Source organism: Oncorhynchus clarkii, chromosome 20, assembly GCF_045791955.1.
Source record: "Oncorhynchus clarkii lewisi isolate Uvic-CL-2024 chromosome 20, UVic_Ocla_1.0, whole genome shotgun sequence".
NCBI classification, from domain to species: domain Eukaryota; kingdom Metazoa; phylum Chordata; class Actinopteri; order Salmoniformes; family Salmonidae; genus Oncorhynchus; species Oncorhynchus clarkii.
Window position 1 is genome coordinate 8,344,265 of NC_092166.1, and position 24,956 is coordinate 8,369,220.

Sequence of the window (24,956 nt, forward strand, 5' to 3'; positions counted from 1 at the left end):
AAATTCTCAATTCTCAATGACTTGTTATATTCACTTTTAAAAGACTGGATTTGTATCCTAGGTATAAATATTATCACAACATAGCAGTGGAAATACTTTTGAATTAATACATTTGACTAAATAAATGTGAAACGTGTTCAACTTCTCTTGCTAATCCTATCCCACTAGGCTATACCTCACTAAAAATGATGAGTTTAGTTTTTTTTTGCTCAGAAACCACCAATGTCTTGGTCTTATAGAATGAGTTTTAAGGCTGCACAACCATACAACTGCTAGTTAAACTGTTTTTTTGTTTTTTTTAATCACTGTATTGGCCATCTGACAGAGTGGACTTATCATGATGCATTTTGGGGACATTCTCCTGACACTGAACATACGCATATAATCATACATTGGGCTCTGAGACAATACCCTAAAACATAGCTTAGTAGCATTTTCCACTGGTCCCTTTCGCATGCTTTGGTGACATCATGAGTAGCGTGTTCAAAGTCTTGCACGTTGAGCTAGATCCGTTGAAGTTTATCAGGAAAGTTTCTCACGTCTATCCAATGACTGGACAAAACATTAAGAACACTGCTCTTTCCATGACATAGACGGACCAGGTGAAAGCTATGATCCCTTATTGATGTCACTTGTTAAATCCACTTCAATCAGTGTAGATGAAGAGGAGGAGACATGTTAAAGAAGGATTTTTTTAAAGTCTGGAGACATGGATTGTGTATGTGTGCCATTCAGGGTGTGAATGGGCAAAACAAAATATTTAAGTGCCTTTGAACAGGGTATGGAAGTAGGTGCCAGGTGCACCGGGTTTGTGCCAAGAACTGCAATGCTGCTGGATTTCTTGCTCAACAGTTTCAATTCAAATAACATTCTGAATTTTCCCGTGTGTCAAGAATGGTCCACCACCTAAAGGACATCCAGCCAACTTAACACATGGGCCAGCATCCCTGTGGAACACTTTTGATACCTTGTAGAGTCCATGCCCTGATGAATTCAGGCTGTTCAGGGGGGGGAGGGGGGGGGGGGGGGTTGCAACTCAATATCAGGAAGGTGTTCTTAATTTTTTGTACTCAGTATAAATACTGTAGTTTGGTTAGGTATAGCTAACATTGACATTCAATACAGTTGAACAAATTAAGGACCTTTGGACTGTATTAAAGATATGATTACCATAAGAAAACAAATAGTGAAAGAATACCGGTATGCGCATTCCCCACAAACATTCCGCTCGTAAAAATAGCCTATTGCAGTAGAGAAATAGTGCTCTCGAGGCAACTCGAACAACAAACTCAAAACATTCCTCTTCTTCCCATTGTCTTTTATTTCAGTTTGAAATAATACAAACTGTCATGACCGAGCACAACACCACTTACAAGTGTCATTTGAATGTTATGGTATAGATAGGTATAAGGTGATTAACGAATGGAAAACGAGCCCACTTAAAAAAAATTTTAAAAAAAAAGGTCAGACAAAAACTGAAGATACAACAAATAAACAGGATAATGATTTAAAATTAAAATAGCAAAACATGCAACAAACATACTGTATATCTTGCTACAGATATACAGACTCAAATCTGTCTTGACAATGAGTTTTTGCATGTAAGTGTGGTGTGACATGACTGTGTGTGTAATATGTTACGGAGTGGACCATTTAACAAGACAGGCATGAGAGAAACCTGTAAATGCATCCCTTTTCCAGACCACGGGATACACTGAACATCCATAAGCATGCTTGAACTAACGACCATTATGTAATAAGAAGGCTTGATTGAAGGGCCAGCTAGGTCAGAATGAAACCAAGTAGATTTTTTTTTTTTAAGAGAAAAAAATAAAAATAAAAAATAACTTTATTTTGCAATAGCTTTAATAATAAACTGTTAACCTTTTTCCTCCCTTCAACATTTGAGCCAGTAACAGCTATGGATAAGCACATCACTAGGCTCACAACGCCACATGGACTGTGGTTACGAAGACATAAAACATTGCATGCATGTTCCCACATCAGGAAATAAAAAGTGGAAGAAAATCTAAAATATTTAACAGCTTGGAATAGAGCAATTACCAAGTAAATAAAATGGAAGGGGATAAAAAAATAAATGACAATTGGTTGTCAACCAGTGGGATACGTTTGAAGTGTACACACTTCTTCCACGTTAAATGGATGTCTGTCTATGACTAGGCGCACAATGCGTGGTGATGAACGCCTGTCAGCTGTTACGAAGTGCTTATGTGGGGGGGGGGGGGGGGGGGGGGGGTTAATAGGCCTACAAAACACTAGCTAGGACAAAGTGAAGGCGCGTGGAAGGTCTGAAGCCCCACCCCACATTGAAGGACTCTACCTTCATCTATTGGTCCTACGGTAACCATAGTTAAGGCATGCAGATCTACTCATCAAGTAGAAAACAACATAAATAGCGAAGGTATTTGCGGTATAACTTGGTAGGCATTTGACATGACACAATGATCCTATTCATAACGTATTGCATAAACATGTAGCAGAAGGTATTGAACATAGTGTAGAGAAGACATTCCCTGTTTCACCATGATGTGTTCGACAAGACGCACAAGTGACTTGGTGTGGTTAACAAACTTGATAAAACAAAATGTACCTCCTTTAAGCGTGATATTTTACACATGATGAAAATCAACTGTGTTCTCAACACGACGCACTGTGACAACTGGCTGGCGGTACAGGAAGAGTGCAAACCACAAAGTCCCTTTGTACCGAGACATCGGAAAGTGCAGATGAACCCTTTGCCGTGACTCAGTATATAAACACACACAGTATATTAACGGACTCTTAATATCCTTCTCAGGTTCTGGTTTCCAGTATGCCGTTTGGGTTGGTTCCAGGTTTACAGTACGGAACAATATCCTCCACAGCCTCCAGCCCCGCGCTGCTCCTGGTCCCCCAGCTGAACGCCCCGTGGCTGGGCGTTGCTTTCCCAAAGCCCTGGAGTCTGGAGAATCTTCTCCACCAGCTCCTCGAAGGCACACTGGACACCATCCCGCGTTTTAGCACTGGCCTCTACCAAAGTGGAAGGGCACATTAGTGTGATATTAGTGTTAAGGGGGATGCAACAACAACAAAAACTCACTTCAAAACTATTTTAGTGTCTGTTTTGAATAAAATGGGAGCAAAAGTGACAGTGGGTATACATTTTCAGACTATTTCAGTTCAAGTCCCAGTAGCTGATTTTTTAATGCAACAAAATATGTGCATGACAAGTGCCATTACAACATCGGACTGGGATGGATTTCTTCACCCCGAGAGTGATGTCCGATTCACCCAGTCCACACATTAAGGTCCTTTTCTAAGGAGATATCTTTACTCTGTTGATTTTCTGACTTATGATGGATGATGATCTTGATTTGGGTAATTTAGATTGACATGTGTAGACATACACATTCAGCGTTCATAAAATGTGAATGTTCGCATCAAGAAAAAGTTGTGTGTGTGTGTGTACATACACACACACACACACACACACACAGGGCACTGTGTAGCCTACACGGCACATAGAAACAAAAACATTATCCTTTTCCATAAACCCTTTTCAAAACCTTTAATTTAGTCATTCTAAAATGGAAAGTCTTCAGAAATGCTATAACCTCATTTCAGGAGGCGATTGGAGCTGGGAAATAGAAACACATGTAGACATGAGGTTTGATAGATGATTGACTGCAGATTTGCGATCGTAATCCAGTTCTCCTGGAAGGTCTGCATCCTTCAGTGTTGTGCTGACAGTGGAGATTAGGAATGTCAAATGGAGAGTTACAGGATGACATCTGTGCCCGAATTCAAGAGTCTGCACACTTGTTGTAAAAGCTAGTCTCCAACTGGTATTTACTCACCAAACGGTGAAAGAGATCTTTAAGTAGTAGACCCCATTAACTTGAGTATCCGGGTTATTGTACTCAGACGCCCAGCTATTTTACAAAGACCCAAGAACTTACCAATAAAAAGCATGGAGTGTTTCCTTGCGAACTTAAGGCCTTCGTTTCGGTCAACTACACGGTTTTCCTGAAAAAAAAAATGAAAAAAAACGGAACTGTCAAATTTAACAATGGGTTCACATAACAGAGGAATGTTGGAATGGAACGTTTGCTGTGGAATGTGTAACGGCATCAGGTACAATACCAGCAACACGAAACATTGCTAAGTGATAGGACTTTATTTGTTGCATTTGTTGCATCCAACATGGGAGACAATGGCAGCTAGGTGACAATATAAGAGAAGCGCAGCTGAAAAGACACATTCATGCCAGACAGGTATGACCCACAATGCACTGGGACACCCACCTCCTTATCAATCTTGTTCCCAACCAGCATTTTGACGAGGTCGTTCCGTGTGCAGTACGTCTCCAGTTCGTTCAGCCAGTTCTCCAGCCTCGTGAACGTGTCCCGTTTAGTGACATCGTACACTAACAGCAAAAAAGAGGAGATTAACAGTGTCTGTACCTTATCCACATCTACAATTAAAATGTGTTATACAAGCGCGGGGGGGTGGGGGTACGGAAATCATACTGTGGAGGTCCACAGTACTAGAGGTTCAGAATTGAGAATGTGAGTTGAATGGAGTATTTGAAATAGGCACCTCATTTTTGAGAGACCAGGGACTTCTCAGAGTATGACTGCTTCGTAATTTTACATCATAATGTCTAAGATCGTATGGCCAGGAGGAACCTGATCCTAGGTCAGCATGTTTAGTACATACGGCTCCAGACGTGATAATAATATGTTCACCACTGTTGGTCAAACAAACACTCACCCAGTATGACTCCCTGTGCACCACGGTAGTAGCTGGGCGTCAGGGTCCGGAACCTCTCCTGTCCTGCTGTGTCCTAACAGGCCCAAAAGTCAACAACAACAACCGGCGTCAATGAGAGAAAGCAGTGTGTCAATTTTCAGCACTGAACACAGAAACTGTTACCCATGCCCTGCCAGCGTTAAGAGGAATTCACTTCGTAGAAAGTATCAACACGCAGCATTATGGATAGGAATTATAACAACCTTTTCAATTAGTTTATGATTTTTTTTTTTTTTTGATGAGTCACATTTATCAAAATTTGATGAGACTATGAAGAGCTTCACATTTAGTAAATACTAAAACATGTCAATCTTCCCCAGGTCCTGCTAGGGTCGTGGATTTCACTTTGGGAGGCCAACCTTCCGCCGTCATAGCTTCTCTATGTGACACATTAGACAATAGCACCATCTCATGGTGCAATCCCATGGTGCTTGCAACTCTATCCTTGAACAAGCTGTTCTACAGTGCCTTCAGAAAGGAAGAGTCACACCCTTTGACTTCTTCCACATGTTGTTGTGTTACAAGGTGATAAATGGTTCTGTCAACCATCTACACATACACCATCTTGATTAGATAAGTATTCAAACCCCTGAGTCAACACATGTTAGAGCCACCTTTGGCAGTGATTACAGCTGTGAGTCTTTCTGGGTAAGTCTCTCAGAGCTTTCCATACCTGGAATGTACAGTATTTGCACATTCATTCTAATTTTTTTATTATACTTCTTTGCTCTGTCAAGTTTGTTGATTGCTAGACAGCAATTTAAGTCAAAAAGTGTAACTAGGCCACTCAGCAACATTCAATGTCGTTTTTATTTTTAAATAACATTTTATTTCAACTGACTTTCCTAGTTAAATAAAGGTTAAGAACAAATTCTTATTTACAATGACGACATTCCCCGGCCAAACCTGGAGGACGCTTTGCCAATTGTGCGCCGCCCTATGGGACTCCCAATCACGGCCGGATGTGACACAGCCTGGATTCGAACCAGGGACTGTTGTGACCCATCTTGCACCGAGATGCAGTGCCTTACACTGAAGTTGCTCCCGAGTGGCGCAGAGTTTATCTTTGACCTTGGGTTTTAGGTTATTGTCCTGGTGAATGTCTCCCAGTGTCTGTTGGAAAGCAGACAACCAGGTTTTCCTCTAGGATTTTGCTTTGTTCGATTCAGTTTCCTTTCATAATAAAAAAAAAACAACTCCCTAGTCTTTGCCAATGACAAGCATACCCATAACATGATGCAGCCACCACCATGCTTGAAAATATGAAGATTGGTACTCAGTGATGTATTTGCCCCAAACATAAGACTTTCTATTCAGGACATAAAGTACATTTCTTTGTCACATTTTTTTGTTGTTGCAATATTACTTTATTGCCTTGTTGCAAACAGGTGCATGTTTTGGAATATTTGTAATCTGTACAGGCTTCCTTCTTTTCACCCTGTCAATTAGGTAAGAATTGTGGAATAACTACAATGTTGTTGATCCATCCTCAGTTCTCTCCTATCACAGCCATTAACCTCTCTGGGATATTTAAAATAGGCTTTACGGCGAAAGCACACCAAACGATTATGTTAGGTCAGCACCTAGCCACAGAAAAACATACAGCCATTTTCCAAAGAAGCAGAGGTGTCAGAAAAGTCAGAAATAGCGTTATAAATATTCACTTACCTTTGATGATTTTGATCGGAATGCACTCCCAGGAATCCCAGTTCCACAATAAATGTTTGTTTTTTTCCATCATTTATGTCCAAATACCTCCTTTTTGTTCACGCGTTTAGCCCAGTAATCCACATGCTCAATCGCTTAGTTCTGACGAAAAGTTTAAAAAGTTATAGTACAGTTCGTAGAAATATGTCAAACGATGTATAGAAACAATCTTTAGGGTGTTTTTATCACACATCTTCAATAATGTTTCAACCGGACAATTCCTTTGTCTTTAGAAATGAAAGGGAACGCAGCTACCTCTCACATGATTTAGTTCATGGCATTCTGCCAGACACCTGACTCAAACAGGTCTCATTCTCTCCCCCTTCACAGTAGAAGCCTGAAACAAGGTTCTAAAGACTGTTGACATCTAGTGGAAGCAGTAGGAAGTGCAATATGACCCCATAGACACTGTATATTGGATAGGCAAAGACTTGAAAACCGACAAACCTCAGATTACCCACATCCTGGTTGGATTTTTTCTCAGGTTTTTGCCTGCCATATGAGTTCTGTTATACTCACAGACATAATTCAAACAGTTTTAGAAACTTCAGAGTGTTTTCTATCCAAATCTACTAATTATATGCATATTCTAGCTTTTGGGCCTGAGTAGCAGGCAGTTTACTCTGGGCACCATATTATCCAAGCCACTCAATATTGCCCCCCCAGTCCCAAAGAAGTTCAACTCTAACGGTTTTAAAAATCACCATTGGCCTCATGGTAATGAACCCTGAGCTGTTTCTTTCCTCTCCAGCAACTGAGTTAATTAAGAAGGACACCTGTATCTTTGAAGTGACTGGGTGTATTGATACACCATCCAAAGAGTAATGAATAACTTCACCATGCTCAAAGGGATATTCAATGTCTGCCTTTTATCGATTTTTTACCAATTGGGGCCCTTCTTTGCGAGGCATCGGAAAACCTCCCTGGTCTGTGTGGTTGAATCTGTGAAATTCACTGCTCGAATGAGGGACCTTACAGATAATTGTAAGTGTGGGGTACAGAGCTGAGGTAGTCATTCAAAAATCATATTAAACCCTATTATTGCACACAGAGTGAGTCCACGCAACATATTGTGACTTGTTGAGCAAATGTTTATTCCTGAGCTTATTTAGGCTTGCTATAACAAATGGGTTGAATACTTAATGACTCACATAATTCCACTTTGACATTATTTAGTAGGCTAGTGACAAAGTATCAATTTAAAACTTTTGTAACACAAAATGTGTAAAAAGTCAAGGGGTGTGAATACTTTCTGAAGGCACTGTATGTAGTTCTTCTGAAATAGAACATCTTGGGATGTGTTCAGGAGGCAGGAAAGGAACAAACGTTCTGAAACTTAGGAGGTAACCTATCTGAATGTACAATAACATGGACCCAAGGACAGTCATGTTTGCATAAAATAATCAGAAAATGACCATTTGCATTTCAGGTAAAATAACAACCCAATGTCCAACCCCAGGTCAAACTAGCTAGCAACATCTAGTTAGCCAAATGTCCATTAATGTTTCATATGTATTTCGAACCTGCACCCAAAAGAATCGGTTCAGGGTCATATTTTAACCAGCATGTACTGTTCGCGTCTGGTTTGGACAGACTAAATCAAAATGCGCGTATCGACTCATTGATTTACTCCCGTTACAACTGGTATGTACTTCCAAGAAAAAGTCACAAAAAAAAATACAATTAAAACATACTTGCAAACGAGAAAGGTCACAGGTCAGAAGACTACAACAGGCATTGTTCAGTTGCTTGTACATTATTTATTTTGACCTTTGTTGGAAGTACCTCCCAGCCGTAAGGGCGTAAATGAAAATCGCTGCTCAGTGAAACTCCTTATTTGGTGATAAACATATTTTTACATTATAATGCTTGCAGAGCTGGTGAATGAGAGTCTGAGTCAGAGCTTTCTGGGCATTAGAGAGGTCTATAACACACAGATACTGGTTCACCATCCGTTATTTACCAAAACACTGGCAGGTGGCAACTTTGTTTTTGTTTGCACTGCAGATTGTCCCTTTAAGAATGTGAATTTCCTGACGTTCACTTCACAGAGTACGTTGGCCACACCTTAGAAAAATCTACCTAATTACAGTGAAAGAGCTTAGATTTGAATGATAATACATGGCATTTTCATACACTTACCCAAATAGCAAGCTTGGCACTATTCCCATCCACTGCAATTGTTTTTACTTTGAAATCCACACCTGTGTCAAAAAGAGGGAGGCAGGAGCAGACTCAAGTGGTGACCCATAAATATGAATAGCCTAATGTGTGACATAACAATATTCCATTGACGGCTGTTAGAGTGGGAATGCTGTGTTTTCCCCTTCCCATTAACAGTGCACTGGGGCATACTCCTTTAGGACTTACCGATGGTTGCTGCCAGGTCTGGGTCAAAAGTATCGTCTGTGAATCTCAGGAGAAGACTGTTTGGGATACAGAAGGGAAACACCACGTCTGAGAGCAGGCATTTTAACACTGACACACCAGATATAGCCTACCTAGCCCACAACCTATGGAAACTATTTAGTTAGCAAACTAACAAGGGCTGGGATGGGTTTGCCACATACCACCAGCTCCAGATAGCTAGCTTGTAGATCAACCGGTATCTGGGCAAACGAGAAGGATGTGACAAGATCTCCTCTGTACCCAGAAAGCTACTCGTCGTTTCGTTTACCCAGCAGATACTGGTTCTACTAAACAAAGATAAATAACTAACACGTAGCTAGCATTTACCTGCAAATATTTAAATAATCATCAAGTAAGATGATAAAAAAGCAAGTGTAGGAAAGTTATTGTTATTCCCAATTCAAAGGACAAACGGATGCAGCTGGTTATACAGCTAGCGTTAGCTAATGTGTTAGCTAAGAAAAGTTACATAGTGTAGCTAAGGTTAGCTCAAGATAACGTTACTAGGCTAAATAGCCTTCCTGTAATGAGCAAAACTTCAACAACAAAAATACTATCTTACCTTGACTTGCCGACACCACTCTCACCAATTATCAATATTTTCAAAGTTGTCAACACGTCGTCGTCCATATTTCTAACGTTTTTCTAAGCTGTCTGATAATCAGTTTTTGGGGGGTGTTTGTCTGACGTTGACAATGCGATTTTCGGCTCGGTGCTGTGACCGCTACAACAGTAACGAAGCACTTCCGGTTCGTGGTTTTTATTCTTCCTTCAAAATAAGAGTACTATCCTGTAAACTGTGTAAAATGAACACTGTTCGTTAATTGTGAAGGCAAACATGATCGAAAATATGGAAACGTTTCAACATTTATTATAGTATATTAACTTGTCTCACACCTTGGTTCCTAGTGAATACACCCCTGGATTTTTCTTATGGAACATACATATTGCTGTTACAGTCTAGGAACCATAGTTTAGGTCCATATTTACCAGGGGACCCTCCTGGTTAACCAGTTTGATGACTATGTTCAGTATTGCCAGTAAAAGGGTGAAGCTAAATCACATGTGTTTATCAGTCAAAGTCTCACTGATATGCATATGAAACATTCTCAAAATAAATTCAAGAAAACTGGGCTGCTGTTTAATATTTAACCATAATTATCATTATAAATGCCCATTTACAAGTCTATAGTTTAGTCTAAACTCCTCTTGCTGTTGCTTGGTACTCAGCATTTAGGAGATAGAAGGGGGGGGGGGGGGGGGGGTACGACCCTGTGATAGACTAACTTCTGTCTAAGGAATGTACTTGTACATCAAGCTGCCTCACACTACGGAAACAAGAGATAGACTAGCGTCCTGTCTAGGGGGTGTACTTGTACATCAAGCTGCCTCACACTACAGAAACAGGAGATAGACTCCTGCTCCTATGAGTCGTTCCGACTAGCACAAGCTTAGGCTACCTACTTACCTGTTGCTGTGCTTGTAAGATAAAAAGTGAAAGTGGTTAGAGATAATCATTCACCTTAACAATGTAGATCATGATATTATTTTTAAGTGGGACTAAGGATGTAGTGGGACTAAGATGCTGGGCATGGGTAATAACATCATTTCATCCTGACAAGAATACTGAAAGAACAAGATTGTTATTCAATAAAGACTTTGTTCTCCATAGGGTCAGCTGGGGATAGAGACAAAGTAGCGTCACAATTCAACAGCTCAGACACGAGAGGTATGTGGCAGGGTCTACAGTCAACCACGGACTACAAAAAGAAAACCAGCCTTATCCCAGTCTGCTGTTCCCACATGCTTCAAGAGGGCCACCATTGTTCCTGTTCCCAAGAAAGCTAAGGTAACTGAGCTAAATGACTATCACCCCGTAGCACTCACTTCCGTCATCATGAAGTGCTTTGAGAGACTAGTCAAGGACCATATCACCTTCACCCTACCTGACACCCTAGACCCACTCCAATTTTCTTACCGCCCCAATAGGTCCACAGACGACGCAATCGCAATCACACTGCACACTGCCCTAACTCATCTGGACAAGAGGAATACTTATGTAAGAATGCTGTTCATCGACTGCAGCTCAGCATTTAACACCATAGTACCCTCCAAACTCGTCATTAAGCTCAAGACCCTGGGTCTCGACCCCGCCCTGTGCAACTGGGTCCTGGACTTCCTGATGGACCGCCCCCAGGTGGTGAGGGTAGGAAACAACATCTCCACCCCACTGATCCTCAACACTGGGGCCCCACAAGGGTGCGTTCTCAGCCCTCTCCTGTACTCCCTGTTCACCCATGACTGCGTGGCCATGCACTCAATCATCAAGTTTGCAGAGTACACTACAGTGTAGGCTTGATTACTAACAACGACGAGACGGCCTACAGGGAGGAGGTGAGGGCCCTGGGAGTGTGGTGTCAGGAAAATATCCTCACACCCAATGTCAACAAAACAAATGAGATGATCGTGGACTTCAGGAAACAGCAGAGGGAGCAGCCCCCATTCACATCGACGGGACAGTAGTGGAGAAGGTGGAAAGTTTTAAGTTCCTCGGCATACACATCATGGACAAACTGAAATGGTCCACCCACACAGACAGTGTGGTAAAGAAGGCACAGCAGCGCCTCTTCAAAATTTAGGAGGCTGAAGAAATTCGGCTTGTTACCAAAAACACTCACAAACTTTTACAGATGCACAATTGAGAGCATCCTGTCGGGCTGTATCACCGCCTGGTACGGCAACTGCTCCGCCCACAACCGTAAGGCTCTCCAGAGGGTAGTGAGGTCTGCACAACGCATCACCGGGGGCAAACTACCTGCCCTCCAGGACACCTACACCACCCGATGTCACAGGAAGGCCAAAAAGATCATCAAGGACAACAACCATCCGAGCCACTGCCTGTTCATCCCGCTATCATCCAGAAGGCGAGGTCAGTACAGGTGCATCAAAGCGGGGACCGAGAGACTGAAATCTCAAGGCTGTCAGACTGTTAAACAGCCAATCACTAACATTGAGTGGCTGCTGCCAACATGCTGACTCATCTCTAGCCACTTTAATAATAACAAATTTGATGTAATAAATGTATCACTAGCCACTTTAAACAATGCCACTTTATATAATGTTTACATACCCTACATTACTCATCTGATATGTATATACTGTACTCTATACCATCTACTGCATCTTGCCTATGCTGTTCGGCCATCGCTCATCCATATATATATATTCTTATTCATTGCTTTACACTTGTGTGTATATTGTAGTTGTTGTGAAATTGTTAGATCACTTGTTAGATATTACTGCATGGTTGGAACTAGAAGCACAAGCATTTCGCTACACTCACATTGATATCTGCTAACCATGTGTATGTGAGAAATAGCATTTGATTTAATTTGATTTGATTTGGATGAGTCAGCTGGAAGTCGAGCAGAGAATCCAGGAGAGAGTGAAGGAGCAGAAGGAACTCCAACAGGCTGTGGAGTCTGTCAATGTGAGGACAGTATTACGGACCAGAGGAGACACATCATTTCCTTTTCCTGTCAGCAGAACAAACACACCAGCCAGGCATTTGATTGTCATGAGAGACATGTCAGTGTTTAGCATTGAGAATATATGTCATGTGTTTAGGTAATAAGCTCTGTGATATTGTGGTATCATATTGCCTAAGAGCTAGATACAAACATATGTCTGTAGGTGATTGTCCTGAATAAATAAGATGTGCCAATTATGTTAATTGTCATATTTGTAATATGGTATGAGGATATGATGATATACGAAATTACTAAACTATGAATTGAGTTATGTATTTTAATATTCACAAGTTACCAATTTCAGTGTCAGTAGAGAATAAAGAATATCTACGATCAATATTCTCTGAAGATTACTCATTGTCTTTTTGAATAATCCAGCCCACATATTAGAATATTAAGATAATGTTATTCATCAATACAATCAACATTTTATAACACTAATCAAAATATTGACAATATTTACAGCGATTGTGGTTAGAGTGAGAGAGCAGGCACACTCTGCGATCCCACCGTGTGGGGAACACATAGCCTGGGTATACCAATATGTTTGTGCTAACATTTCACTGCTTGCCACTCCTTGTCATGCCAAACATGAATGTTAGCACAAAACAGGTTGTGGATTTCAGGCTACGGAACAGGCTGTCTGGGCTCCAATTTAGAGGGAATGAACTGCTTAACATGGAGCCTTTCTCTTCTCTATCGCTGTCCTGAAAGCACTCTGCACAGGCAGAAGTGGAGGACAAAGAGAGGATCTTTACTGAGCTGATCTGCTCCATTGAGAGAAGGAACTGGTCAGAAACAAGGAGAAGGCTGAAGTGACTTGGGCTGAAGGACCTGGAGCAACTAGAGAAGGAGATAGCTGAGCTAAGGAGTAGAAGTGCTGAGCTGGAGCAGCTCTCACACACACATGATCACATCCATTTCCTTCAGCTAACTATACTGCCTTGTTAGAGGTGCTAGTGATATGAAAAATAATTCATAATTGAAAATAAATATTAATTCTCTCAATCTGTTCTGTCTGTCTGTGTTCATGTGCCTGCCTCGCTATTTCTCTCCCTCTCCCTCTCCATTTCTCTCAGTCTCTCCCCCCTTCTCTCCAGGGTTATTAGTCTCTCTCCAGTCACAGTGCACCTTCAGACGTACCCAGCCTCATTGCCTATCCTCATCAGTGCTTTGAAGATGCGAGTGAGGCTGTGTCTTAGCTGAGAGAGAAACTAGAAAACGTCCTTACAGAAGAATGGACAATAATCTCCACTACAGGTGGGTGGAAATGATACCAAAATGTTCAATAATACTAAAATACAAAAAATACTAAGGGGGGATTTTATGGAGTTCTTTATGTAGTTCTCTATGGAGTTCTTTATGTTCTCTATGGAGTTCTCTAAGGAGTTCTATATGGAGTTCTTTATGTAGTTCTTTATGTAGTTCTCTATGGAGTTCTTTATGTAGTTCTCTATGGAGTTATTTATGTTCTCTATGGAGTTCTCTAAGGAGTTCTCTATGGAGTTCTCTATGGAGCTCTCTACTGAGTTCTCTATGGAGTTCTCTATGGAGTTCTCTATGGAGTTCTTTATGGAGTTCTCTATGGAGTTCTCTATGGAGTTCTCTATGGAGTTCTCTATGGAGTTCTTTATGGAGTTCTCTATGGAGTTCTTTATGTAGTTCTCTATGGAGTTATTTATGTAGTTCTCTATGGAGCTCTCTACTGAGTTCTCTATGGAGCTCTCTACTGAGTTCTCTATGGAGTTCTCTATGGAGTTCGCTATGGAGTTCTCTATGGAGTTCTTTATGGAGTTCTCTATGGAGCTCTCTATGGAGTTCTCTATGGAGTTCTCTATGGAGTTCTTTATGGAGTTCTCTATGGAGTTCTCTATGGAGTTCTCTATGGAGTTCTCTTTTGAGTTCTCTTTTGAGTTCTCTATGTAGTTCTCTATGGAGTTCTCTATGGAGTTCTCTGTTTAGTTCTCTATGGAGTTCTCTTTTGAGTTCTCTTTTGAGTTCTCTATGTAGTTCTCTATGGAGTTCTCTATGGAGTTCTCTGTTTAGTTCTCTATGGAGTTCTCTATGGAGTTCTCTATGGAGTTCTCTTTTGAGTTCTCTTTTGAGTTCTCTATGTAGTTCTCTATGGAGTTCTCTATGGAGTTCTCTGTTTAGTTCTCTATGGAGTTCTCTTTTGAGTTCTCTTTTGAGTTCTCTATGTAGTTCTCTATGGAGTTCTCTATGGAGTTCTCTGTTTAGTTCTCTATGGAGTTCTCTTTTGAGTTCTCTTTTGAGTTCTCTATGTAGTTCTCTATGTAGTTCTCTATGGAGTTCTCTGTTTAGTTCTCTATGGAGTTCTCTATGGAGTTCTCTATGGAGTTCTTTATGGAGTTCTCTATGGAGTTCTTTATGGAGTTCTCTGTTTAGTTCTCTATGGAGTTCTCTATGGAGTTCTCTATGGAGTTCTTTATGGAGTTCTCTATGGAGTTCTTTATGGAGTTCTCTGTTTAGTTCTCTATGGAGTTCTCTATGGAGTTCTCTATGGAGTTCTCTATGGAGTTATCTATGGAGTTCTTTATGGAGTTCTCTGTTTAGTTCTCTATGGAGTTCTCTATGGAGTTCTCTATGGAGTTCTCTATGGAGTTCTCTATGGAGTTCTTTATGGAGTTCTCTGTTTAGTTCTCTATGGAGTTCTTTATGGAGTTCTCTTTTGAGTTCTCTATGTAGTTCTCTATGTAGTTCTTTATGGAGTTCTCTATGTAGTTCTCTATGGAGTTCTTTATGGAGTTCTCTTTTGAGTTCTCTATGTAGTTCTCTGTTTAGTTCTCTATGGAGTTCTCTATGTAGTTCTCTTTTGAGTTCTCTATGTAGTTCTTTATGTAGTTCTCTGTTTAGTTCTTTATGGAGTTCTCTATGTAGTTCTCTTTTGAGTTCTCTATGTAGTTCTTTATGTAGTTCTCTGTTTAGTTCTCTATGGAGTTCTCTATGGAGTTCTCTATGGAGTTCTCTATGGAGTTCTCTATGGAGTTCTTTATGGAGTTCTCTGTTTAGTTCTCTAAGGAGTTCTCTATGTAGTTCTTTATGTAGTTCTTTATGTAGTTCTTTATGTAGTTCTTTATGTAGTTCTCTATGTAGTTCTCTATGTAGTTCTTTATGGAGTTCTCTGTTTAGTTCTTTATGGAGTTCTCTGTTTAGTTCTCTATGGAGTTCTCTATGTAGTTCTCTTTTGAGTTCTCTATGTAGTTCTTTATGTAGTTCTCTGTTTAGTTCTTTATGGAGTTCTCTGTTTAGTTCTCTATGGAGTTCTCTATGTAGTTCTCTATGTAGTTCTTTATGGAGTTCTCTGTTTAGTTCTTTATGGAGTTCTCTGTTTAGTTCTCTATGGAGTTCTCTATGTAGTTCTCTTTTGAGTTCTCTATGTAGTTCTTTATGTAGTTCTTTATGTAGTTCTCTATGGAGTTCTTTATGTAGTTCTCTATGGAGTTATTTATGTTCTCTATGGAGTTCTCTAAGGAGTTCTCTATGGAGTTCTCTATGGAGCTCTCTACTGAGTTCTCTATGGAGTTCTCTATGGAGTTCTCTATGGAGTTCTCTATGGAGTTCTTTATGGAGTTCTCTATGGAGTTCTTTATGGAGTTCTCTATGGAGTTCTCTATGGAGTTCTCTATGGAGTTCTTTATGGAGTTCTCTGTGGAGTTGTCTATGGAGTTCTTTATGGAGTTCTTATTGTTCTCTGTGGAGTTCTCTATTGAGTTATCTATGGAGTTCTCTGTGGAGTTCTCTATGGAGTTCTCTATGGAGTTCTCTATGGAGTTCTTTATGTAGTTCTTTATGGAGTTTTGGTTTCCATAGCTGGATATCCTGTACAGAACTGCAGTTGTTTAGAAAATGTCCAAATGCACTAATCTGAATGAAACCTATAGGCCTAATATGTGTCCAGAAAACCATTCCTACAGATGCAGTCTTTTTTTGGCGTGCGTCACACCAGAGCATGCCACATTCGTGTGGATCAAAAGCTAGCTATGTGTATGTGACCAATAAAATCTGAGAACAGATTTTGCCACAATGATAAGTCCTGGAGTTTACGGTGCTTTATGTTGAGACTAAAGTATCATGTCCTCACTCCTCCAGAGTAGGAGTGTACCTGGATCACAAGTCAGGTACTCTGGCCTTCTACAGCATGAAGGATACAATGACCCTGTCACTCTGTGTAGTCTTGTATGTCCAAGCCCACCAGTGTGTTTTCCCAGTTTTCCTGCAATGTCTTTTCTCCTTTTAGGACTCTAGTCCTTCTGGTTTTGACTCTTGCCTGTTCTGGAATCTGTTACCATTCTGCCTGCCACTCTATTTTATCTTTATTTAACTATATTTTTTCAATGACGGCCTAGGAACAGTGGGTTAACTGCTTGTTCAGGGGTAGAATGACAGATTTGTACCTTGTCAGCTCGGGGATTTGAGCTTGCAACCTTTCGGTTCCTTGTCCAATGCTCTAATCACTAGGCTACCCTGCCTCCCCCTTCTGTACCTCCTGGACTCTGATCTGGTTATGACCTTTTGCCTGTCCATGACCATTCTCTTGCCTATTCCCTTTGGATTTATTAAACATCTTCAACTCCAACCATCTGCCTCCTGTGTCTGCATCTGGGTCTCGCCTTGTGACATGATACTTTCCTGCCAACATTACCCAGATCAGGGTGCTAATTTTTCTTTTCTTAGAAGTAATGAAATGAATCCCACACACCTGCAACTCAGATGCGCAAGTGATTTAAAAAATACATATATTTTTTTTATATTGACTGCTTACGAATGAAATGTCAATGTTTGGTTGTCAATAAATCCGATTTTTTTAAAACCATAAAATCATAAAATCATTATTTCGTGCACATACAGGCTTAGGGTACAGTGGTATCCATTAAGCTGACTTCTGACTTTTCACATATTCTGTGATGCCCTTATGAATGACGACCGATTTGAGCGTCGAAAAGAAGACTTTTAATTAATGAATTTAAAATACTCATAGAGTATATATGAAACAAACATTTAATAACAACCTAAGCCACTGCAGTATCTCAACATCTGTGGCATTATTGATATCAGATCTATTATTTTGTATTTTATAATTTAATTTATATAATATAATTTCTGCCACTGAAATTAACTTTATTAGACTACATTTTTATTTGAATACAAAATATAAGACAATCCTGAATGGCTCGATTCAGTTTCAAATTTAAAATGTGGACAGTTCAGGAATAATATATTTTTCACTCTTGGGAAGAAATGACCATAGTCCTTTGTCATTAAGCCAAGTTGTAATGAATGGATTACATAAACTAAAAATTTAAAATGTGTAGGTGATCACTAATGAGTTTTCAATGTTTAAAATGTGTAAGGTAAATTGCCAGAGTAGATTTGTCGTAGTAAACAAAGAAATACTTTATTTTAGTTGCATGGAATGATTGTCAACCCGATGAATCTGCAATAGTCTGCTCAACTAGCAGGCTTTAAGTTAACATGACCTAGCTTAAGCAGGAGCGGTAATATGTTGGCCTATAATGATTGTAGTTGAGATCCACAGTGCGTGTGATCTTAGCCTGTATTGGCGGTTTAATGAGAGATCACCTGGCGGTAAAACAGTGACCAATAATTATTGCAATTAGCCTAAAAAACAACTCTGTTCAGCATGGCAATTACTCCATGTTTGGTATGCATTTCAACCATTTGTATAATTTTGTACCAGTTTCATCGCAGGTCTTTTATTTTGAAAGGGAATCCCAGAGATCACTGCCTTATTCTTGCTAGTTCATGCTTTTATTTGCTAAAGTCAGTCAACTTCTTTTTTGTGCATTAATAACAGTGCATTAATAACGTAGAAAACAGTCTCAATAGTTGTATCATATGCAAAACGGAGGAGACCCAGTTCAACTATGAGCAGAGTCACTATCCTGGCCTCCACAGCGCTTGTTTTCTCTTGATAGTCCAGATGATAGGACAGAGACAATGACCAGCAGAGTGGTAGTGACTGAGGCAAGCTGTCGGCCATTAGGCCTATAGTCTTGTTCGCTTTTTCCTGTTAAAAGAGACAATATGGTTTGCTATGTCTTTCAGCATGGTCTCATAGACTACACGTAACATAATTAATGGAAATCCGGGACACTCAAATTAGTATGATATGCTACGTTTGGGATGGTTACATAACACAGAAGGTTACTGAAGGCAAAAATGAAAGAGGGTGGTTGGTCGGGGTGGATGGGTAACGTGAACGTCGAGTAACCCAAAAGTTTGCATGTTTGAATCTCATCACGTACAACTTTAGCATTTCAGGTCATTAGCAACTTTTCAACTACTTACTTCTTTTAGCTACTTTGCAACTACTTAGCATGTTAGCTAACCATGACCCTAACCTTAACCTTTTTAGATAAACCTTCCCCTGACATTAATCCTTTAACCTAACTCCTAACTTTATCCCTAACCCCTAGCCTAGCTAACATTAGCCAGCTAGCTAATATTAGCGTTAGCCGCCTATCTAACATATATATATAGCTAACATATACGTTTTGCAAATTCTTAACATATTGTACGTTTAGCAAATCCGTAACATATTCTACATATTGTACATCATATGAAATGGATGATGGACATCCACAAATTAATACATACCATACGAAACGTAACATCTCATCCTAAATGGAGTGTCTCGGATTGACGTACAGAATAATACGAAATGCTCTGAGACCAGGTTGTGACTTTGGGTATTAATGTGTTTCAGCACATAAGGTACTGTGTTGAAATAAAAACATCTGTTCGCAAAATACACATTTCAACAAATGCTGTCTTACAGTGAAACAAAGCATTTATTACAAGAATATTGTTGTTGTATAATTAACCATTGGTGGTATAGGTATAGTATTGCGTGATTAATCTGTAAGGATGCTATAGGGTCAGTTTAGATAGAATAGTACTTTAATAATCCTTTAAAGGGAAAATGTTGTTGCACCAGCTAATACATACAGTACAACACCAATAAATACACAAACAAGACATCATCAATGGATATTTAAAAAATAAAAATGTTAAAAAGCCTCATAGCATAAGGTAAAAAGGATCTGCGGAAACATTCGGTTTTCTCATAGCTAATATAAATCTGTCTGCCATTGCACTGCGTTGCCCCAAGCAGATACCATGGTTGGTGTTGGTCTCTATGCTATTGAGCATCTTGAAGATCTGCTTATCCAGAATGGGCTCTAGATTGTCCTGGTGGGTGCAGATGGTAGAACCAGCTTTCTTTATGATTTTGTTCAACTTGTTAGCATCATCCGTTGTGATGTTACCACCAGTACATCATACTGTAGAACAAGACACTAGCCAAAACACTGTTATGCAACATATGGAGCATTTTTAGGCAGACATCAAAGGATCTTAGCTTCCTTGAAAATAATAACTTTTTTACATTTATTAAATACTCCTTTCTCGTGATATCCAATTGGTAGTTACAGTCTTGTCCCATCGCTGCAACTCCCGTACGGACCCAGCCAAGCCGCACTGCTTCTTGGCATGCGCCCGGTCCTCCACAAGGAGTCGCTAGAGCGCAATGGGACAAGGACATCCTGGCCGGTCAAACCCTTCCCTTACCCAGACGACGCTGAGCCAATTGTGCGCCGCCTCATGGGTCTCCCAGTTGCAGCCAGCTGCGACATACCCTGGGATCGAACCCGGGTCTGTAGTGACGCCTCTAGCACCTCCCGAGACCGAGACCGCTGCGCTACTCGGGAGGCCAGAAAAGCAATAACCTTTTCTGAGCCTTTTCAAAAACTATGGCGGTGTTCTCCATAATATGGTATATTGTAAACTAGAAGCATATCTTCACAATGCTCGCAACACTGTGGGGTTCATTTATAATGCAAAACAAAATATCATTATGATGGTTAGGGTTGCAAAAATCCAGGAACTTTAAACACATGTCCTGGATTTTCAGAAATCCTGTGTGGATGATTCGGCATTTCCTGCTTATTCACTCCTGATTCAATGAATCCTCCAACCGGGATTTCAGGAAAACCAGTGAATTTATTGTAGGTTCTAGGGATTTTGCAACTCTTACAATGATCAGAAACACTTATTTGATTTTGACAATCAAACAAGCAAATAAATGAAGGTCTTTCATAAATAAGAAACCATTCAAATGGCAACACATGGAGTACGATAGTGGAGCCAGAATCACCACTAGAGAGCAGCAAACACTTGACTGTTGCTCTGCAGGTTGTGGAGACATGGGACACAGGTAAATACTATTTCAACCTGTATAGGACACAGGTAAATAGTATTTAAACCTGTATAGGACACAGGTAAATGCTATTTAAACCTGTATAGGACACTGGTAAATGCTATTTAAACCTGTATAGGACACAGGTAAATACTATTTAAACCTGTACAGAACACTGGTAAATACTATTTAAACCTGTATAGGACACTGGTAAATAATATTTAAACCTGTATAGGACACAGGTAAATACTATTTAAACCTGTACTACAGAACACTGGTAAATACTATTTAAACCTGTATAGGACACTGGTAAATACTATTTAAACCTGTATAGGACACAGGTAAATACTATTTAAACCTGTACTACAGAACACTGGTAAATACTATTTAAACCTGTATAGGACACTGGTAAATACTATTTAAACCTGTATAGGACACAGGTAAATACTATTTAAACCTGTACAGAACACTGGTAAATGCTATTTAAACCTGTATAGGACACTGGTAAATACTGTTTAAACCTGTACAGAACACTGGTAAATACTATTTAAACCTGTACTACAGAACACTGGTAAATGCTATTTAAACCTGTATAGGACACTGGTAAATACTATTTAAACCTGTATAGGACACAGGTAAATACTATTTAAACCTGTATAGGACACAGGTAAATGCTATTTAAACCTGTATAGGACACAGGTAAATACTATTTAAACCTGTATAGGACACAGGTAAATGCTATTTAAACCTGTATAGGACACAGGTAAATACTATTTAAACCTGTATAGGACACAGGTAAATGCTATTTAAACCTGTATAGGACACAGGTAAATACTATTTAAACCTGTATAGGACACAGGTAAATACTATTTAAACCTGTATAGGACACAGGTAAATACTATTTAAACCTACAACATATCAAAACAGTATTTATTTAAATTGTATTTACCAGTGTTCTATACAGGTTTAAATAGTAAAAGAGCAAGTGCGCATGTGTTTTTGTGTGTATAAGCCTGTCGTTTGTGTGTCTGTGTTTCGGTTTGGTTTTACTATCCTTGTGGGTACCAGAGGTCCTCAAAAGGATAGTAAAACAAGGAAGGCTTGCAAAAGTGGGGACATTTTGCCATTCCCCACAAGGAAAAAGGCTATTTTAGGCTTAGGGGTGAGGTTTAGAAGTTAGGGTTTGGTTTAGTTTTAGGGTTTGGGGTTAAGGAAAATAGGATTTTGAATGTGAATACATTTTTTGGTCCCCACAATGATAGTAAAACAAACTTGTGTGTGTGTGTGTGTGTGTGTGTGTGTGTGTGGTAGGTAATCTGTCACAGCTGTGAAAGGGGGTGGGTTGTGATGTTGTGCTAGCACTTCCAAGTTCTCAGGAGGCCTTTTCTCCTTCAACAAACTGTGATTTTATACCTGTCTGTTCACACGTTAGTCGAGCCAGACTGCTCACGTCACTATTGCACCTCTCAACACTCCACATCACAGCCATCTGTGGGAAGACGGGCCGCTATTTTCAACTGACCTGTATTCTTCCTCTCATACTCCTCACGAAAATAACACATTTCTTGAGTCATTTGATTGACAGTGATATGAAAGGGATTCATTAAGAACGGTGTTCCTGGAACTTCCTGGCTTCGGTGTGTGTGTGTGTGTGTGTCTTTGTGTGTGTGTGTGTGTGCCGTTGTGTGTGTCTGTGTGTGTGCCGTTGTGTGTGTCTGTGTGTGTCTTTGTGTGAGTGTGTGTGTGTGCCGTTGTGTGTGTGTGTCTGTGTGTGCCGTTGTGTGTGAGAGTGTGTGTGTGTGTGTGTGTGTGTGTGTGTGTGTGCGCCGTTGTGTGTGTGCCGTTGTGTGTGTGTGTAGGCAGTTGCTTACCAGCGATAAATAATGTAACTTTTAGGTAAATATTATCATCACCTTGCTCCAATCTTTGGTAATACTCTCTAAAGATGTGTGAGTCATGTACCGAAACAGGACACTTCGGCTCAATGTCAGTGACAAGACCCTGATGGTAACAGATCATCTGAAAAGTGTAGCGATGGATAGAAACAAATGTAAAAAAATATATATATTATTATTTAAAAAATGAATTAAGCCATTCCACATGCAAATTAAGCCATTCCACATGAAATAGACTACAGTTCTGCATTATTATTGAAGGCCTAATAAAATGCTGTATAACTGTAGAGAAGCCTACATTATGTACCTGAACATCTACTCTGTGAAAGTGGAGCCTCAATTTAGTCTGGTAGGGGAGGTAGTGGGACAGTGGGTACCTTCTAATCCACCAATGTCCATTGAGGCTATAAACTTTTGACAACAGATACCATTGTTGATTTGCATAGGTTGGGTTTAGTTCACCTGCAATGCCATAAAACCCCTTTGATGGTTTGGACAGGCAAGTGGCCAGGGAATACAATGAACACATTCAGCAGTCGCTTAAAAGCAAGGTACACCTTGGGGGGATAGCGTGACAGACAGATGGTGTTCTTGCTAAGGTTTTCTGCATCTCTGATGGTGTGGAGGAATTTTCCACTTGCAAATAAGAACAAAGCAAGGCAAAACAAGAAAATGATCAGAAAATGTCAGTACCAGTCAAAAGTTTAGAAGTACCTACTCATTCAACGGTTTTTCTTTATATGTTATACATTGTAGAATAATAGTGAAGACAACAAAACTTTTGTTTGGCGGAAAAAGGGGGAGGCTTGCAAGCCGAAGAACAGCATCCCAACCGTAAAGCACGGGAGTGGCAGCATCATGTTGTGGTGGTTCTTTGCTGCAGGAGGGACTGGTGCGCTTCACAAAATAGATGGCATCATGAGGTAGGAAAATTATGTGGATATATTGAAGCAACATCTCAAGACATCAGTCAGGAAGTTAAAGCTTGGTCGCAAATAGGTCTTCCAAATGGACAATGACCCCAAGCATACTTCCAAAGTTGTGGCAAAATGGCTTAAGGACAACAAAATCATGGTATTGGAGTGGCCATCACAAAGCCCTGACCTCATTCCCATAGAAAATTTGTGGGCAGAACTGAAAAAACGTGTGCGAGCAAGGAGGCCTACAAACCTGACTCCGTTACACCAGTTCTGTCAGGAGGAATGGGCACAAATTCACCCAACTTATTGTGGGAAGCTTGTGGAAGGCTACCCAAAATGTTTACCCAAGTTAAACAATGTAAAGGCAATGCTACCAAATACTATTTGAGTGTATGTAAACTTCTGACCCACTGGGAATGTGATAAAATAAATAAAAGCTGAAATAAATCATACTATCTGCTATTATTCTGACATTTAACATTCTTCAAATAAAGTGGTGATCAGGGAATTGTTACTAGGATTTAAATGTCAGGAATTGTGAAAAACTGAGTTGAAATGTATTTGGCTAAGGTGTATGTAAACTTCCGACTTCAACTGTATATATATTTGAATAATAGAATCTTTGGAAACTAATGTCACGCCCTGACCTTAGATATCTCTGTTTTTCTATATATTTTGGTTAGGTCAGGGTATGACTAGGGTGGGTACACTAGTTTTGTATGTCTAGGGTATGTCTTGGGTTTTTGTATGTCTATGTTGGCCTTATATAGTTCCCAATCAGAGACAGCTGTTTATCGTTGTCTCTGATTGGGGATCATATTTAGGTAGCCATTTTCCTTGTTTGTGTGGTGGGATCTTGTCTACAGTAAGTTGCATTTGTGCACACCAGTAGCTTCACGTTTCGTTTGTGCTTTTGTTGTTTTTGTTTAGTGAGTTTCTCTTTATTAAAATTATGTGGAACTCTATTCACGCTGCGCATTGGTCTTATCATTATAACGAGCTTGACGAGAAGATCCCACCAACAAAGGACCAAGCAGCGTGCCCAGGAGGAGGAAGTATCCTGGACTTGGAAAGAGATCCTGGATGGGAAGGGATCCTGGACTTGGGAGGAAATCCTGGCAGGACAGGATCGCCTTCCTTGGCCGGAGTCGCCTAGGAGCATGAGGGGACAGCAACGACGTCGGGGAGGTAGGCCATAGAAACCCCAATAATTTTTTGGGGAGGGCACATGGAGCAGTCGGCGAAGTTGAGGGGTGAGTCAGAGACTGTCGAGGAGTTATTGGACAAATTGGAGGAGAGTGAACTGAGGGGAGAGTTAGAGACCTTTGAGGAGTTGTTGATCAAATTGGAGGAGAGTGAAGAGAGAGAGCTGTTGGTTTGGCGTAGTATGCACAGCATTCGCCATGACGAGCGTGTTAGCTGTCCGATGTCACCTGTGCCAGTT

The 24,956-nt window shown here is 40.2% G+C and overlaps 2 protein-coding genes across 2 annotated transcripts; both read right to left on the minus strand.

Moving 5' to 3' along the window:
- Nucleotides 1–1,828: 1,828 nt before the first annotated feature.
- LOC139375830 (ras-related protein Rab-18-B-like) lies at nucleotides 1,829–9,669 on the minus strand. Its single transcript, XM_071117730.1, has 7 exons — nucleotides 9,491–9,669; nucleotides 8,890–8,945; nucleotides 8,662–8,723; nucleotides 4,774–4,846; nucleotides 4,305–4,426; nucleotides 3,960–4,026; nucleotides 1,829–3,030 (listed from the first exon to the last, which is right to left on the minus strand). The coding sequence occupies exons 1-7, from the start codon at nucleotides 9,556–9,558 to the stop codon at nucleotides 2,858–2,860; spliced, it is 621 nt and encodes a 206-aa protein (XP_070973831.1). The 5' UTR covers nucleotides 9,559–9,669; the 3' UTR covers nucleotides 1,829–2,857.
- Nucleotides 9,670–15,808: 6,139 nt separating this feature from the next.
- On the minus strand, nucleotides 15,809–17,099 carry LOC139376696 (myb-like protein D). The gene is made up of 2 exons (XM_071119558.1): nucleotides 17,057–17,099; nucleotides 15,809–16,308 (listed from the first exon to the last, which is right to left on the minus strand). Exons 1-2 carry the CDS (start codon nucleotides 17,097–17,099, stop codon nucleotides 15,809–15,811), a joined length of 543 nt encoding a protein of 180 aa, XP_070975659.1.
- Between the last annotated feature and the right edge of the window lie 7,857 nt (nucleotides 17,100–24,956).